The 18,393-nt window shown below is 31.1% G+C and overlaps 1 protein-coding gene across 3 annotated transcripts in view; it reads right to left on the bottom strand.

The window, feature by feature from the left end:
- Positions 1-854: 854 nt before the first annotated feature.
- LOC143223223 (zinc transporter 7-A-like) overlaps positions 855-18,393 on the bottom strand; it is a 37,727-nt gene continuing 20,188 nt past the window's right edge. For 2 of the 3 annotated variants that reach the window (XM_076450871.1, XM_076450870.1), the window contains exons 7-11: positions 11,765-11,833; positions 10,595-10,730; positions 9,201-9,291; positions 5,805-5,954; positions 855-3,040 (exon numbers count right to left, since the gene is read on the bottom strand). In XM_076450871.1, coding sequence (XP_076306986.1) covers positions 2,993-3,040; positions 5,805-5,954; positions 9,201-9,291; positions 10,595-10,730; positions 11,765-11,833 — 494 coding nt within the window. In that variant the 3' untranslated portion in view covers positions 855-2,992. The remainder of the gene's footprint in view (positions 3,041-5,804; positions 5,955-9,200; positions 9,292-10,594; positions 10,731-11,764; positions 11,834-18,393) is intronic. The other variant, XR_013012759.1, reaches the window with a different exon arrangement.

Here is an 18,393-nt window from a genome sequence, read left to right as displayed (position 1 = left end):
TGAGGTAAGAAACAACAATAATCAGAGAAATGATACTGGAAAAGTGATCTAATGTAATTGAGCTTGCAACACGTGACATGAGTTTTAGGTGGGCTTCCTTATGAGGGATCCTTTGCACCAAACCAGTTAGGTGATGCAAATGAGACACAATAAAGTTGTAATGTTTGCAGAAAGAACTTGAGCATTTTCCAAGGTGCACCAGTCAAATAAAAGATGAATGCCTCACATGACCTATTTTTGTTGCTTACCATAATATATCATCATTATATTTTAATAAAATAGCTTAAGTGATCAAAATGTAATGTGTTTGTCAAGGTATCTCAGTGTACTGGTATGCAACATGATGTTACTAGTACAATGGGACAGTAGTAATATGCAAAAGTTGTTTTCTCCATTAGTTTTTAAATGCAAATAAATTTTAGTGTTCAGCATAACTCCCAACAAAGGATGTTATTGAGCAGAAGTTAAAAGGAAAAAGACTGTTCAAAATAGTCCCATACAGCAGCTACTTTGAACATCCATTCTTTAACTTTAAAAAGAAATACACAAGTGGGTCAAAGCTGTATCCTCTTTCAAGATTTAGGAAGTCCAACCAGTCCTCATATCTGAATATCTTAATAAAGGTTATACACCTAAAAATATGTTCAGGATTGTATGTTGATGTCAAAATGATCAGCATAACTCCAGCTGAAAGCAGTTAGAGTTTAATTTAACTATCAACTGTGCTTAATTATTGGTTAATTTAGTCATAATTTTTGATATCTGTTGTTAGCTTTTTATATTTTGATACTCTTCTGATAGTGCAGCACCTTCTGATTTTATGCCAATTAGGGAAAAATAAAATAAAACTGTAAAAGATCCTAAAAGAATTTATTAGATAAAATACATAGAACTGAATAAGTTAAAGTAACTTAATAAAGGAAAAGACCTTCTTAAGAACATGCAACAAAGTTTACTTAGTTTTCTCTCATAAATATATCTAGATTTGTACAGATCAGTCATTGTTAAAATACTGATGACACTCAATAGCTAAATATTCATCTCAAATGGCCTTTTCTTTTACTTCTTTTAAAATTTAAATACACTAATGTCTGACTTTTTTATATACATATTTTTCTTATCAACACAACTTGCAATATAAAAAATATTTTTGAATTAACCAAATCACTAGTCACAAAGAAAAGTATTTCTCAGTTCCAAGTTGTTGTGCAAACTGAAGTATTTTCAACGTATTTGAATAAGTGTATCACTTTTGACTTCAAATAAAATAAAACTTAAGCCCTAATGTTTTGGTTGGGCACCTGCAATCACAGAGGAAGGTATGTCAGTAAAATATATTTATCCCAACATAACCTGCACTAATGAGCATATTAATATCCTAATGAAATGGGAAACAATAAAACACACTTAAGTCATCCATCAATGAGTGAATCTTGCTCTTTCAACATCAAATCTTTAAAATAGACAAGAGACTTCAAAGAAAGAAAAGTCACTGAAGCAATTGTCATTGGGGAAAAACCTGGAATCAACAGAGATGAAGGATGGTGTGTGTGTGTCTATATAAACACTTATCCTTAACCAAAGATATTTCCAATTTACCTCACATGTCAACATATCAAATTTACAAATTGACATACATTTATACTTTCTATATGATACAAACTACTCATACTTTAAAACATGATTAAAAAAAACAACAACAAATGTTTATATTCACAATAGAATTGCTCAGAAACAAAGGTTTATTTCATTTGAAGTGAGTTGCTATCCAATTCTTCAGGTAAGATGAAAAGTATATATCATATAATAAGCATTTTATAAAACTGTCTGCTCTTTTAAAGGGGTAAATATTATTCCAACAAAAGAAAGTCACATTTTTCCTCTACCCTCTATCAAGGCATTTATCCCTTCACCTTAGATGACCAGTTGACAACAGTGCTGTAGTGACATGGCTTTTGTGAAAGAAACTCATTAGTTAACAAACAGTTTATTTTTTTTTATATTTTTCTAATTATTTTCCTGTTTCTTCTCACTGTCCTTCCCAATTTTTGGTATCTTTGCTTTCTCTCCTTTTCCTCAACTTAGAATTGTTTCAGAGTTTAAAAATTATTTCTATACCTTTTTAACACCTATTTACTCCTAACCATAGACAGAAGCTCTCTTGTGTTCACAAAGTAAACTTGCTTTCATTAGATTACTGGCCAACTCTATAAAGCCAAAGAAATCAATTGCACAAGGTGTAGACTTGTCCACAAGAATGTACCCTTTTAATTTCTTCAAATAAAAACAAGTTACCAAATTATTCAATATTTTCACATTCAAATTTATCTTTTACCATTATTGGTAATAAAAGTATATTCTAATAATGGTACATTATCAAAATCACAACACAAATTTCACTGCTTAATAACAGTTATCACACACCAATTCTTATTTGACAACCAGTTTATTATTTCAAACAAACTAGTTGTTGCCCCCCTTAAGATAATTAAATTTAAAAGTTCAGTATAGACCATCTCAGTCAAAAAGTTAACATCATTAGATGCCTTTGTAAGTAGTACATACTTGTATAGGTATCTATTTTAAAAGAAAATTATATAGCAAATAAACTATAACAGAGCTGTACTAGTAGAAAGCATTTTTTCTTCTAAATGTATTTTAAACTTTCTCTGTAATGTAACTGAAATATTTAACTTGTTTTAAAGTGGACAAGTACTATCATTCTTTTAATTAAACTGAACAGTTTTAAAAATACAACATTTCTTATAAATACTTTACAATTTTACCAATCTTAATTGTATAACATGGAAACATCTTTCATAACAGAAATTACATCTCTCAACAAAGACTCTTAATGCCATTCAGAAGAAAATAATGATCAAAGATTACAAAAAATAAGGATTTAACAAAGGAATGTCTTTTTTTGTTTGTTGACAAGAAACAGCCTGGAAGTACTAGCATTCAACTGAAATTACAAGTGGGAAACTGGTCCTCATATAGCCGCATAGTCTATTTGTACATAAAGTTGACGTACTCCCACCTGCAAAAAAACAATTGCCATTACTACACCTTACAGAGCAAACTATAACAGCTTTAATAATTTTAACCTTTAAAATTTCTGAACTACAAAAACTTTTATTTTTGTTCAAAACAGGCTAATGAACCTTTCCAAATTTATACTCTTTTAAGATAATCCAACTTACGTTTTGACCCAAAACACAAACAATTTTAAACACTGCAGTCATTATCCAATGTGCATGAAAATACAATGATCTTGTAGCATTTGTGATATTGGAGGGGGAAATAAAATTCAGAATTCATTATCAAAGATTGCACGGGTTTGTTTTTAATTTTGTGCAAAGCTACACGAGGGTTATCTGCACTAGCTGTCCCTGATTTAGTAGTGCAAGACTAGAGGGAAGGCAGCTAGTCATCACCACCCACTGTCAACTCTTGGGCTACTCTTACCAACAGGTAGTGGGATTGACTGTCACATTATAATGCCCCCATGGCTGAAAGGGTGAGCATGTTTGGTGTGATGGGTATGAATTGCTTGGGAAAATTTGTCATGATGCAAAACAATGAATCTATTTATAGCAATTTAAGAGACTGATAAAGAAATTAACATTTAGTATTACTTAATTAAAAGTTTATATGTTTACACATATACACACACACAAATAACTTCACGCTTTGGTTTCTCAAACCCCAATTTGTTCTATATTTTTAGAAAAAGAAACTTAAAAATAAAAAAAATGTTTTCTAAATGACTGTGTTAATCACAAAAACATGTTTCTAAACAGGTATATTAAGTTGTAAGATAAATCAGTGGCATATATTCATATTTACTCTTTAAACATAATCTGGCAAACTATCATCATTTTTATGATAAAATTTGTAAGTATTTGTTCAATTTTAATACAGTTACAGCTTCTCCAATTTATCATATTTTTATTAGCTTTGTTCCATTTCCAAGCTACATATTTTATAAAATACAGAACTGTGAAACAAACACTATTTTTGGGATACAGTATTACTTATATACATAACTATTTCATATTCAAAATATTTGTCTAAAAATTATACCTGTTTTCAGAATAAAATTAATGAAACAAAAAAAAAATTTAAGTAATAATTTTCCTTTTTAAGATTTCAATAAATTAGTTAAGAAGTTCAATGTATAAAATATAATAGAAAGTTACAACATAACATGCTTAATTGTTATGATAAAGTTCTACCTAGTAGTAGCTATCTAACAGTGTAAACCTGCTGATTTTTTAATGAAAACGTTTGTTTGCAAAGTATGTGGGAATGTTTTTATATTTCTTACTCCATATTTTCTTTATAAGTTCTAACTGAAATATACTTTTTATATTATGAAAGACTAATGGGCTTATGGGCTTAGTTATAATCAATAGTTATCTACAGCATGGACTCCCAAACTGAGGACTGTAGACTCCCAGGGTTCCATAAAAAAGTGTCAGGGGAAATTGTTGCAAATACACAAATAAGGTTAACCCTCTTACTACAAGCATCTGTAATTAAATCTTTCAGTTATGCATTGCAGAATTTAAATTATAGGTAATTAACTAAGATATAAAAGTGATATCTAAATACAATTTAACTTTATCTATAACTATAACATATTTAGGTAAGAAACAACCATAAGTGCTACTGTTGATCAAACAGCCAATGATTCTGCAGACAGTTACATCTATCCCATGGCAAAAACTGCATGCTAATTTCAAACTAATTTTCTAATGACTGTATAGATATGCATGTAACTTCTATATGTAAGTTATAAAACTCTAACAAACGTATACAAGGTGGGAGTAGCACTTTTCAGAGCTTGACAAAATCTATAACTAGTCATCACTGTATTCACCTAAAAAACTTTGGAATGTGTGTGTGTGTCAATATGGTAAGTAAAGAAATGTATTGTTGAGATATACGTGTATGTGATGGAGATCACCTTAAAGAAAAATGAAAGTGCCAAAATTGAATTTTTTCATAGTTTGTGGGTCATGTCACATCTGAAGTTTTGTTTTTCACAGATTTCTTTTGAAATAAAGGACTCAAAACTTGTATAACATAAAACGTCAAATTATAACACAAGTTACAGTGTTAATTTCTTTCATATAACTTGTTAGTAAAGGTGTTTAAAGTAGTACTAGCATGAAAGGGTTAAAACGTACACTATTGCTAAAGAGTTATTTGGAACAGGCTAGGCTCAGTCATGATGTGAAATGTTCCGAGTGCCTTGTGATGGGAAGTGTGGGAACCCCTAATCTAGAGTCAAATTAAAGCAGTAACTTAGTCATGTATTTTTACATAAAAGCACTACATACTAGTAAAAGTCCTTTTAATATTGTGCTCAAAGTTTCATTTTATATCAACACCATTAAAGTTCTACAAATAAAATATTAGTATCAAACCAGATCACAAGGCATAATTTCTTCATTGTTTTACAAAACTTGAAAGCTATATTGTAAAAACGATAATTATTCCATAAAACCTTAAATACATTTCAGTTGGTGTGAAATATTTACAAAAGCATAAATGTTTAAAGAAAATCAGTTGAGCATAATGCCTTACAAAAATTGTATAATCTGTTTAAGAAGCAGAAATAAACTATAAGACATTTCATATATGTACATAGGAGAATACCCCATTTAAGTCTAAGAGAGGTTATTAGTATGTAACAAGAGGTTAACAGATCATATGTTTGTTCACAATAAGATAATTTTATAAAATATATTTACATAAAAAATATGACAAACTAATAGAGAATATTTCCTTTTTACCTGAGTAAATATATTGTGAGTATGACTAAGAATATACTTAGCATCTGCTTTGGCAGCTACTTCCAATTTCAAGGTCCCAATAAAAACGCCACTACAAAGTGTCCAAAAGTGTGGTTCTTGCACACTGTATACTCCTTCCAACTGCATAACCTGTACGTCAGCAAACACAAAATATGAAGATACAGAAATTAAGTTTAGACATAATAAATTAACTGTATATCAGAATAATGAAAAAAAACACTATTTACAGCTTTTAGAAGTGAGATTTTCACATGACATAAAGAAACCACATTAATTCTCTCTCTACATGGGTTACGTAATTGCTGAACCTTGTAACCTTCTTGTAACCACTAGGTAACCATAAAAGTATATATACTATTATGTAGTATTTAAAGGTTATCTTAATTAGATATGATAAGCTTTTAGTAGGTATTATGTCTTTTGTATACCAAAAATCAGATATTTTCAAATACGCATTTTCACTGAAGATGTTTGTTTGTGAATATATGGAGTCAATATGTGACTTAGACTCTGCTTTGTTTGAGTGCAAAATGATTTTCATGTTAAGGTTAAAAATAATTTTTTGTTTTAATCTTACAGTTTCAGATTTCATCTGCATAACCTTTAAACCCTCTCAATGAATAATAAACGTTCTTTCAGTGAAGTTGTATATTCTATCTGCTGTTTTTTCATTCTAATGCTATATGGACTCAGTCAATCTGACTTTATAACCACTGTAAAAAATAATTAAAATATCTTTTTTTTCTCAAAAGGATAACTGCACGCTGTAACAAAATTGCTATTATTTATTTTAAACACCTAAAGACTTGTAACATTTTACATCTGTTTATCCTATTCTTTTATTGCTCTTTGAAGTATGTTTAACTAACAATCCCAAGATACAACTTGTTATTCACACAATGAAAGTATATCTCAAGTTATAGTATTAAATGTTGTAAAGCAGAAGGTAATTGTAAGTATATCTTGTGAATAAATTTTTCTTTTCTGTTATTAACTAATCTAATAAGTTTCTAATTTTTATGTTTTATTTCCTTTTGTAACAAACAACAAAAATATAAAAAAACAAAACGAAGTTACTTCTTTAGTTTGAATGCTAACTTGCTGATAAAATATACACCTATTTTTTTTTGTAACACAGTAAAAGTACATAAAATAATTATTTATTTATTCATTTCAAATATGCATTTATGAACATATTATACACACAAAACAAATTATATCCTATAACTATGATAATTTAATTGGTTTTCTAACATAAGTACAAGTGCCTTAAAATAATTCCCATTGCTGTATTCTCAAGATGGCTGGTATCAAAACTTTAAATAAAGTGGGTTTCTCATCATCACAAATTCCCATAGCTGTTTGATCTAAATTCATCAGATGTAATTAAATCAGTAGACAAAATAAATAAAAATCTCTAGTAAGAACAAGGTTGCATTTTATATCAAAGTAAATTGGAATATTGCCCTTCTATAGATGATAAATGACATTATAGCAAACAGAGAGAATTATTAGTAATCTGCAAAAAAAAGAATGTGATAGGAGAGAGTGGCAAATAGGCTTAAACTTTCTGATTTTTATCTCTGTAAATCAAGAGGATTGAAGGCTATGAAAATTAGACCTTGTCTGGGTAATATTAATGCTATATTAAGTAATTTAGGTTAAGCTCAGGGTATAATAGAGGGATAATGTAAAAATGTAAAATTGCAAGCTGGATGAACAAATATCACGTTTCCTAGACAAAGGAAGATTGAGAAGTTATTCAAACCTTTCCTTTTGAAATAAAAACTTATATAATAGACATGTCTGATCCATTAAGTTACTTTAAAATATTCACACTCAAAGCTAGTCTTTACCATTTGAACATTTATCGAGCCTTCCCTTAAATTAACTGCACATCCCAATTATGAACAAATCATTCCAAAAGCCAAATACCCTGTTACAAAAATAAAGCTATCTTATCTGAAGATGTTTTCTACCCTGTTAAAATTTATATTTGTACTTCTAATTCATACCATTCTCTCCAATAAGTACAACAAATATATAAATAAAAATGAAAACTTCTTTTTTCAGGAGAAAGCAATTTCAAAGATCTTAACCTGTCCTTCTATGAATCCTATCTAAAAGTTCAGTGTTCCTCTTAAGTTAAGCTCTCAACATGGAATATGGTACACCAAGTGTGGCCTAACTTTAATGATCTAAAATATGAAATTATGACCTCTTTAGACTTGTATTCATTATTTTTATACATATAACTTAAAATACTATTGCCATGCTACTAGCAACAGCACATTGTTTGGATGGCTTATGAGACTGATCAACTAGAATAGCAAAATCCTTCCTTCCATAATACTGTTGAGGTTATACTCATCAAAAATATACCAATAACTAAAACTATGATATCCCACATGTTACCTTGCATTTATTATAATTAAAAACCATCAGTTATTCATCTTTCCAAGTCACCAAATAATTCAAATCCTTTTCTGAAGCAGCACCATTCTTTTCATAGCCAACAACATGTAAAATCTTGATACTTTCAATATATCGAAGTAATTTATTGACCATTCCTTCACCTTTGTCATTGATCCAAATAAAAAAGAGCAGAGGTCCTAAGACTGAGCCCTGAGATACTTCACTCATGAAATTAATTCAATCTGATAGCACTCCATTTGTAACATGCCTCTACTTTCTTCTACCCAATTTAACTTATCTCTCATGCCGACAGAGATAATTTTTTCAAAAGCCTTCAGGTTACAGCTTGTCAAATGATTTCTGAAAATCCAGATATATAAAACTACATCTGTACCATCATCTACATAAACAGTAAAAATAATAGAAAAAGCATTTTTCCCATGCTGACTATCCAATAAAATTTTAAATTTTATTAAATAACTTTGCAATGCATCTTTTAGCAGACTTTGTGGCATGCACTTTTACTACCCCTAATAAGAGAGATAATGTAATAACATATTTAGGCTTATTTCACATTCCACTGCATGAGCTTGCTAATTCAGTGATGTGTTTTTGTTTCTGATCTGTAAAAACTTTTAAATCACACATGAAACCTTATTATGCGAAAAACATAATTCACATATGAGCATACAACTGTGCCACAACATCACTTTAATCAGACATTAGTTACTTCTATGTCACAACATGAAGATGTCAATTTAGGATGTAGTCATTGAAAAATGCCACTTATTTAGTTAATAGATAAAACTGAGGTGTTCCTTTAAAACAAAATGTGAAGTAATTCAAAGAAAATACAAACCTAAATGATGAATTAGTGATTACATAGCTTCTGTTCAGACTTACTCATGTTTTTAGGGAATTAAATTTCTAAGCTAAATGTACTTTTGAAATATTACTTACCCTCTGATAACATGATGGAAGAACTTTATCCAACTCAAAGGGAGTTCTTTGCATTAGGACACAAACAGAATTTTTCAAAAGGGGTAAAACACTGAAACAGATTTAATGTGAAAATAGTTTAATGAAATCAAACTAATAAGAACCATACTCCTTCACATTAAACTAATAAAATTTGAAAAAAAATATTCAAAAAAATGTTTAGCCAACAAATCAAATTAGCAAAAATGTAGATAAAAATCTTAAGAATTTTTATTGGTTCTTTTCTATATGACAATGTAAAATGGAAAGTTTTAATGAAATAACTTGTGGTTTAAGTGTTAAAATTATGCTAAATAGGAACTGAATCTATTGTAATAAAATTATTACTATAGTGCTCATGACTGTCTTTCTATTTAATTTGTACAATGTAACACAATAAATACATGGTGACTGAGTATAGATCAAAAGATGGTATGTTAATGAAACATAGAGAAATTATAAATAAATACATTCTTTTCAACTGCATTTAAATCAGTAAAATATAGTTGGAAATCTTAACTTTACAAAGTGGCAGTTTGAAATAAATTGATGATACTAAGTAAGATAAATCAAAAGAAAATAATAACTTAATTGTTTTCAGAATTTGGTTGTTCCAGTTTTATGGCTCATCAAATTAACTGACACAGTGACTCCTACAATGTCCGTACTTATGCACACAGACAATACAAAAACATTTATCCCTGAAGATATACAGCTTTTGTATTTCCAAAAGTTTGTTTACTGGGCTTCTTATTTATTGGGAATCAAACAATACACATAATACTGTATATTCAGTAATATTGGATGAAGCATGAAGATTTGTCTTGAAAGAAAGAGATGTTGCTGTTATATTCAAAAATGGCTGAGAAATATCACTAAAGGAACATTGTGAGCTTTCAAAAGGTTATTCACATGTCATATATAGATGCCAATGGATATAAAGAAAGGTTTCCAAATTCACTAAATATAGTGATAACTCAGCAAATAGAAAAGATTATTTTATATTCTAGTTTGCCAATATTGGTAATTCAAGTTCCTAATTCTTACAAAAACTATAGACTTTGTTTTGACATCACAAATATCTAATTTGAACCACTGTTACGTTCAACATTCATGTGATACACAAAAATTGACATTTAGATGAGTTGTTAATCAATATTTACTTTTAAATTAAAAATTAAATAATGTTTATATAAAAATTTCAATTATAATCTACAGCCTGATACCAAACTTAATAACATACCAGTTCAATAACATTTCAAGTGCAAGTCAACAGATGTGATGAAATGGCCTTTCACCATTGACCAATCTCAAAAGGGTTAAGTGAAAAAAGAAAATCATTTCACTACTTCATTTTGATAAAGAACTTTGCTTACCTAAAACCAATTAATGTGGATATAAACATAGAACAAATAGGATCAGCAATCATCCAACCAAACTGATTCATCAGAACAGCTGATACAATTACACCTACACTGCCCAAGGTATCAGCAAGGATATGGAGAAATACACCTACAATAAAGGTAAACAATATGCATTTATAATTTTTGTGTATTCACTTACATGATTAATTAGTCCAAAGAAGTATGAGTAAATATTATTAATAATTAATTACAATATTACTCAACATGTAAGCAAGAGAAAATATTACTCAAGTAAGTGTAATCAAGGTTTATAAAATTCTTCCCTATTTTTTCATGATGTCTGACTGGTTGACAACAAAAACAGAAGCACAGTTCATGTAGTAAAACCCAATAATTAATGTATAAAATATCTTTATTCTATTTGTTGTTCCCACTCTTTATTTTCCATTTCTTTGTTTGTTTGTTTTTTCTTCTCAATTTTAACATTTTCCCCTCTTCTTCATTTTAAAACTTAGTTGGCTGAAGGGTCTTATTTTGCTTATTGTGATAAATTGCCCAGAGCATTTCTTCATCAAATAACAAGTAATATACTGTGACCAAATCTCTTGGGATGGGGGGGGGGGAGGAGCAACCTTTTGAAATACACAGAAATCCAGACTAAAAATTTGGTTTTCTTATCCAAGCAAACCAGACATGAAAATCCAACAAATGCCTTTTTTTTTTTTTCCACAATGTTTTTTTTTGTAATTTGACTATATTAATTTGTTACTTTTAGTTTGCATATCAAATTACATGTATTAAAATAAAATCCCAAGAACATTTAACAGATAATTTCAAGAAAATAAAAAAGGGCTAGCTCAATAAAGAAAAAAACCTGTAAATGTTTTTCACAAAAGTGAAATCTTTAAACTCATATTTTTTTGGTAGTTTCCAGTTTTATTCACAATTGTTCTCATTTAATGAAATCATCTATCTGTAGGAGGGAGGTACAGTTTAATGTAACTGAGAAAAAATTTACACTGTAATAACATACAAGTTAATAACCTGACATACAGTAATTGGATATATCTGATAAAAAACTAAATAAATACTCATACAAAACATATAATACCTTAAAAGCTACAATTTTATTTTATCAAGTGTTTCTACTTTATAAAAACACCCAACTCCAGAGAAACTAACCTTCCATGATTTGACTGTGTGGAGCCTCAGTTATCTTATGATGATCATCATGCTTGTAATCCTCCAGTCCTACACCCAAGCATTTATCATTCATTATATACTTCAGTAGATAATTAAAAAAGAATTTTGAAACAAATTCTTAAATATTTCAGAAATACATACATAATCAAGTTAAATTAAATTTGAGGAGACTGTTCATATCTAACATACAAATTACTGAACAATATAGCCAAAATCTTACATGTACAGAAAATACATAATAGTGTGTACTTGTTAGTTAAATACACTAGACCACTTACAAATGCAACTGGACACATAACAATGACATTAACCCTAAGATAAGAGGTCAATCCACTGAAGAATTAATATTGATGATAATGTTGAACTTACTTAGTGCATCTTCATGAAATTTAGTAAGCTTTAGTAAAAATTACAAATGTGTTTTCACACACACAAATCGCAATTTTTAATGAAGTATTTTCATTAAAAAAGTGTCTCTGAGTTTACATTAGTCAGACAGATTCAAACTAATATGATTTTCATAAAATAATACTTTTTTTTTCTTAATTTTGAAATTTCATTTTCATAACCTAGGTAGGTAGGTTGGTATTCAATGTTAATGTGGCACAAAGCTACAAGGTTATCTGTGCCAGACAAGATGTGGTACAGCATAGGTATAGGGCAATTAAGGGAAAAAGTAAAATATGTAAAATTAGGAACTGCCAGGAAGACTGAAGCAAGAAGTACATCCTTGCTGTCAAGTCACCTGAAGTTGGCCATTCCAGTCCTGGGTTCAGTTCAAAAGAAAAATTGAAATGTGTAAAATAAATTGTGTTAAAACACTATATAGTCCAATAAAAAATCTTAAATTAAGAGTAAAAGACCAATGGCTCTTAAAAATGTAAAAACATGAGTGAGATGGGCAGAATCCCCTATAACATGGGCCAATGTCAAGGGCAAACCTGCCTTAAAATATCTTTAAAATGGTGTCATCGTTCTAGGTTGTAACAATGGCATGATGATAAAATGAAGAGGATTGTGATCTGAGTACCACATAGACCACACACAGATAAAAGGAAGTGGTGGGTTAAAAAACTGTGACCAATGCATAACTTGCCAAAACAACCTCCTCTCTTCAATCCTTACAGAAGCAAGAGGGCCAAAGACCTAGATAAAGTTTGATTTGAAAAAGCTTGTTACTGTGTTGCTCATTCCAGGTTGCCTGCCATCTGATGTACAGTCTGGATTTGATAACTGGACCATAGAACATGTATGGAATGGGTACTGGGATGATAGATCCAGAACAGACTTTGCTGCTCTGTTGGCCAGCTCATTCCCATAAATACCAACATGACCTGGTATCCAAAAGAATTGGACGGAGAGAGAGAAAGATGGGCCAGTTTGTTTTCGATATTGATGAGAAGAGGGTGGTGACTATCATGGAATGATTCCAGGGCCAATGGACAGCTGAGTGAGTCCGTATATATTGTACAATTTGTATATTGCACTATTTCAATATGATTTAGGGCAAGAGAGATGGTATACAATTCAGGAGTGAAAACAGAAACTGTAGAGGGGAGTCTGTGTGCTACAATTGAACTGTCACAAACAATGGCACAGCCCACTGAGTCACCCGACTTGGAACCAACTGTATATGTACGAATGGATGGATCATATGAAAGATGTTTAGCAAAGAAAGAGCGATATTTCCAATTGGGTGTATCTGCTTTCCTCAGATGGCTCAAAGATAGGTTACAACTGGGGCCAGTAATTTGCCATGGTGAAATAGGCTGATTTGAAGAAACTGCAGTGTTATTCAAATCCAATTCTTCTTATTGTGCCTGGATATGGAGACTAAAAGGAACAATGGCAGACTTTCTGTTATTAAAAGTGTGGTCCATTGTGGTTGGAAAACACAAAGACAGGTAGGATGCTGTGGTAAGGATCAAAGTTTGAAAGCATACATTAGAGATATTTTCAAATGAGAAATATATAGAGGGGGTTCATGAGATTCCATGTACAAACTTTGCACGGGAGAAGTACAAAAAGCTCCAATACAAACCCAAAGCTCCTGGTGATGGACAGGATCCAACATTTTTAGCACTCAGGTTCTGGAAGAACCATAAATCACAGACCCATAGTCAAGTTTGGAATGGACAAGGGCACGATACATTTTGAGCATGGAGTATTGATCTGCTCCCCAAGAAGTAGAAGAGAGAATATGGAGAATGTTCAATGCTTTTAGAAATTTGATACGAAGTTGCTTGATGTGCGATATAAAATTTAATTTACAATCGAATATAAGACCTAAGAACTTTGCCTCAGGGATGACAGGAAGTACAACATCATCAAGCCGGAGTTCTGGATCTGGGTAGTTTCCCCTTTAGCAGCAGAAATGTATACAAACGGTTTTAGAGAGTGAAAGTTTAAAACCATTTGCCATGGTCCACTTCAGTTTCTTATTGGTTGAAGTTTGTAGCTGCTGTTCAATAAACCTCATGTTTGATGACTGACACAAAATGTGAAAGTCATCAACAAAAAGACCGTTTGCAACTGTAGGGGGTAGCTGTTTACTGATGGCATTAAGTAAGTGATAATTAATTAAGTGGTCTATCGTAGAGCGTTGTCTTCAGAACCCACACTGAGTAGGTGAGAGTAGGTTGTTTGATTCAAGAAACCAAACAAGGCAGGCATTGATTATCTTCTCTAAGATTTTACTGAAACAACTTGTCAAAGCAATGGGACAATAATTCAAAGGAATCATTGGATCCTTCCCAGGTTTCAGAATAGAGAGTATGATAGCTTGTCACCAAGCAACTGGATAGACATTTTCCTGCCATATCTGATTAGACAGCTAGGAGTACAGTAAGAGAGTTCTGAGAAAGGTGACGTAACATCTCATAATGTATATTATCAGGTTCGACTGATGTATTGCCAGACCAATGAATTGCAAGTTTGAGTTCCACCAGTGTAAGAGGGCGATTGTAGTCATAGGAATGATCAGTTGAAAAGGAAAGAGGAAGATGCTCTGCCTGTGTTTTAATGACTAAAAAGGGAGGGGTAAGTTCAAAGAAATAAGTTCCAGATCTTATCCCATATAACTTTTGTGCTGGTGATTGAAGAAATGCTGGAGGTGTATTAAATCCAAGATTCCTTCTGGCTTTGATGTCTAACTTGCTTAGCGTATGCACGGGCTTACTGAAATGCAATGCGGTTTGAGGGCGTGGGGTATCTTTAAAATTTATCCCAAACATGTTTCTGAGTTTTTCGTGTTATAGAACAAGCAGAATTCCACCAAGGGCGAGGATGCCATGGGAAACATGTTGAAGTTTTAGGGATGCATTGAGAAGCAGCTTGTATAATACTGTTGGTTACTGCTGCTATACAACCATTTATGGATGCTTTACATAAGATGGCATGATCAAGTTCCAAGAGAGTAGTGAAAGAAGGCCAGTTGGCCTGGACCAACTTTCACCGAGGTACATGGGTCGGGTGGTACTGATCACGGCCAATCTCTCATAAGATGACGGGAAAATGAGTCTTCTGCTTACGACTGCATTTTTTTTCTTTGTTGGATATGGGTCAATAGCCCTCTATGGATCCTGCTCTAGCTTGAATGGTCGGGCCCAAATTTATTGGTACATGTACTAATGACTGAGGGTGCTGATGAGTGGTTTGTTTAATATTTGGGGTATCAAGAGAGAGAGACCCCATGAAAACATCTTGACTTGAAGAAGGTGAAGTTTGGCAATGACTGGAAGGTGTGGTCAGGACAGAGATGGAAGGAGACACTAATTCATGAATTGCATTGATTTTGGGAAGTGTTTCATTAAGATTTGCTGGTGAAGATTGTGTAAGGAATAGGGTAAGGTCTGTTTGGACTCCTACGGTAGTAGTAGAACAGGTTACAGCAGCATAAATTCTGGATATATGGGTGCTCAAGATAACAGTGTCTCATATTTAATACACTGTCTGCAGCTTGTTTCAGAAAAGTAGATGCTCCTAACAAAACACCATAAAATATAAAAATTCAATTGAAAGATGTTACTACAACCAGACAAATATGGATGTAAAAATTTTGTTTTTCTTCTCTTTCTTTACAAAATGTGGCATGTCAGTCCACACACATATCAACCATAAAATAGGAATTCACAACTGAAATGTATTTAGGAGGCTTAAGAGATTACACAAATGAAATCTGAGATTTCCGAGATGAAGAAAAGTATTTTTAATCTTAACATGAAATCATTTTGCACATGGACGAGTCAAGACAAATTATTTATATTAAAAATACCTCATTACAAAATGCGATTTTTTATATATGAAAGACTTATAATATCTACTGAAAGACTGCTAAATTTCATGAAGATGTACACATTACATTAAAAGTTAGTAATATCAAATCTATAAGGGTTTTAATGAGTACAAAGAGGTCATGTGATTGGTCAAATTGTTTGTTTTGGAATTTCGCACAAAGCTACTCGAGGGTTATCTGTGCTAGCCGTCCCTAATTTAGCAGTGCAAGACTAGAGGGAAGGCAGCTAGTCATCACCACCCACCGCCAACTCTTGGGTTACTCTTTACCAACGAAAAGTGGGATTGACCGTCACATTATATAACACCCCCACGGCTAGGAGAGCAAGCATGTTTGGCGCGATTCGGACGCGAACCCATGACCCTCAGATTACAAAGCGCACACCTTAACGCTAGCTAGGCCATGCCAGGCCTGGTCAAATTGATAGAGTCCATGTTGATTGATTTATTCCAAAAGCTTAAGAAATCCCAATATAGTACAAACCTTACAACATAAACTATATAATAAACAGATATACATTAAAAACTCCTGACTTTTTGTATCATATAACTCCCCTTCCATACCCTGAAAGAGATCAAGGAAGGCAATATAAATCACAGGAACTAAGCAAAAGACAAACCAAAAGTTTTCAAACAACATTCCATTTATTTTACAAATTAGTTTATAAATTCAGCTAGACCTACAAGAGGTGCCAGTTCCATATTTCCTTTCACAGTAATGAAACACTGAAATCAGTTAACAAAAACAAATGGTATTCTAATAATGATTGATTAAATAATTTTCTGAAATGTAAATTGAAATGGGACTTCACTTCCAAAATAATTATGAATGATAATTTTTGAATGAAGAATTTAAGCTCTTTCTGGATTGGACAGGGTGTCACTGATATTCACTATTTTTTCTCACAGTAGCAGCACTTTACTAAATTGCATGAAACATCAGACAAACATAATAAAAATAATCAAATTTTGGTTAAAACAATAATATTTGATTCAGGATTTCAAAAATGTTGTTGTGAAATAATGTTTTAGAAAAACATTAAAAATACTCGTTTTCATCTTTTAATATCAATTTGATCAGTTTTATATATCCAGTCAGTTTCAACTAAATTGATATTTATCAATACATTTCAGTTTATACTTTATTTTACAGATTACAGTAGTTATCACTCCTGGCTATAAATCATAAAATAAACACAACAAAAACTGAAAATTTCATCAGTGAATCTGGACCTCACCTTTAAAAATGCCATCACCTTTACCTTTTCAGGCTAGGTAACGATATTTTTGCAACAATACCATTGGTCAAAATAATTTATATCTAACAAATATAGCTTCTTTTCAATAAATTATACATTAAATAAGTTATATAGTTGTTTAACAAGAAACTAAAAATATTATTCAGTAAATAAAGATTTAAATCACCACAAAAGTTTGCCATTACATATTGTACTCACTAAACCTAACTAATCTGATGTTTTCTCATTAAAACAAAATTTCCATTGTTTCTGGACAGAAAGTACTTTCATGAATAAAAAGATCATCTAAATTAAATAAAGTTTCAGTTCTGTGGATTATTTTAAATTATTTAAAACATTCCCATTGAATAGTTTTTGGTCATTGCTACAAGAGCTCTGACTAGAAAATTTCTCACAAAAGCTCTAACCACTACTCAAGCCACTTTATTTATCCTACAATGATGTGAAAAGCCTAACTCTTGCTACACCTAATCACATTTGAATTTTCTTTATAGATGTTTCTACAGTTATGTTTTATTAGTTAATGATCAAACCACATGATACGAGCTCATAAAAATAGAGGCAACCAAGGTATGTGCAAAACAAAAGCTTGAAAAGTAAAGGGAAATCACTTATGTAACAAAACACATATGTTTTTTCAAGGAAGTAGCAGTTTCTTAATAGTTTTAAAGCTATTTTTTTGTAATAGTCAGCAAAAGCATAAAAGATATCATCTTGTCTACCAGAATATATCTCAGAGTATTTAAAGTTTTTCTGGAGTGGACCAACCATGTTTTTTGGTATTTGATTACAAAATATAAACCAAAGAGACTAATATCAATTTAATTAATTATTAACTTAACAATTGACTGTAAATACTATATTTTTTTTAATCTTAAAAAATGTCAATATATGTTTCACTGTGAAATCTTAAACCTTAAAACATTATTTGTGTAAATAACAATTTATATTGGAAATCAAACCTTATTTCTAATCACTGCTAGTAAACATCAGGTTGTGGTAGGATACAATATTACAAAATATAATTATTCTTGAGTTGACAACAGTAGTTATTAT

This window comes from Tachypleus tridentatus, chromosome 8, assembly GCF_004210375.1.
Source record: "Tachypleus tridentatus isolate NWPU-2018 chromosome 8, ASM421037v1, whole genome shotgun sequence".
NCBI lineage: Eukaryota > Metazoa > Arthropoda > Merostomata > Xiphosura > Limulidae > Tachypleus > Tachypleus tridentatus.
Note: the sequence above shows the minus strand (reverse complement) of the source record. Positions and strands in the feature narration are given on the sequence as shown.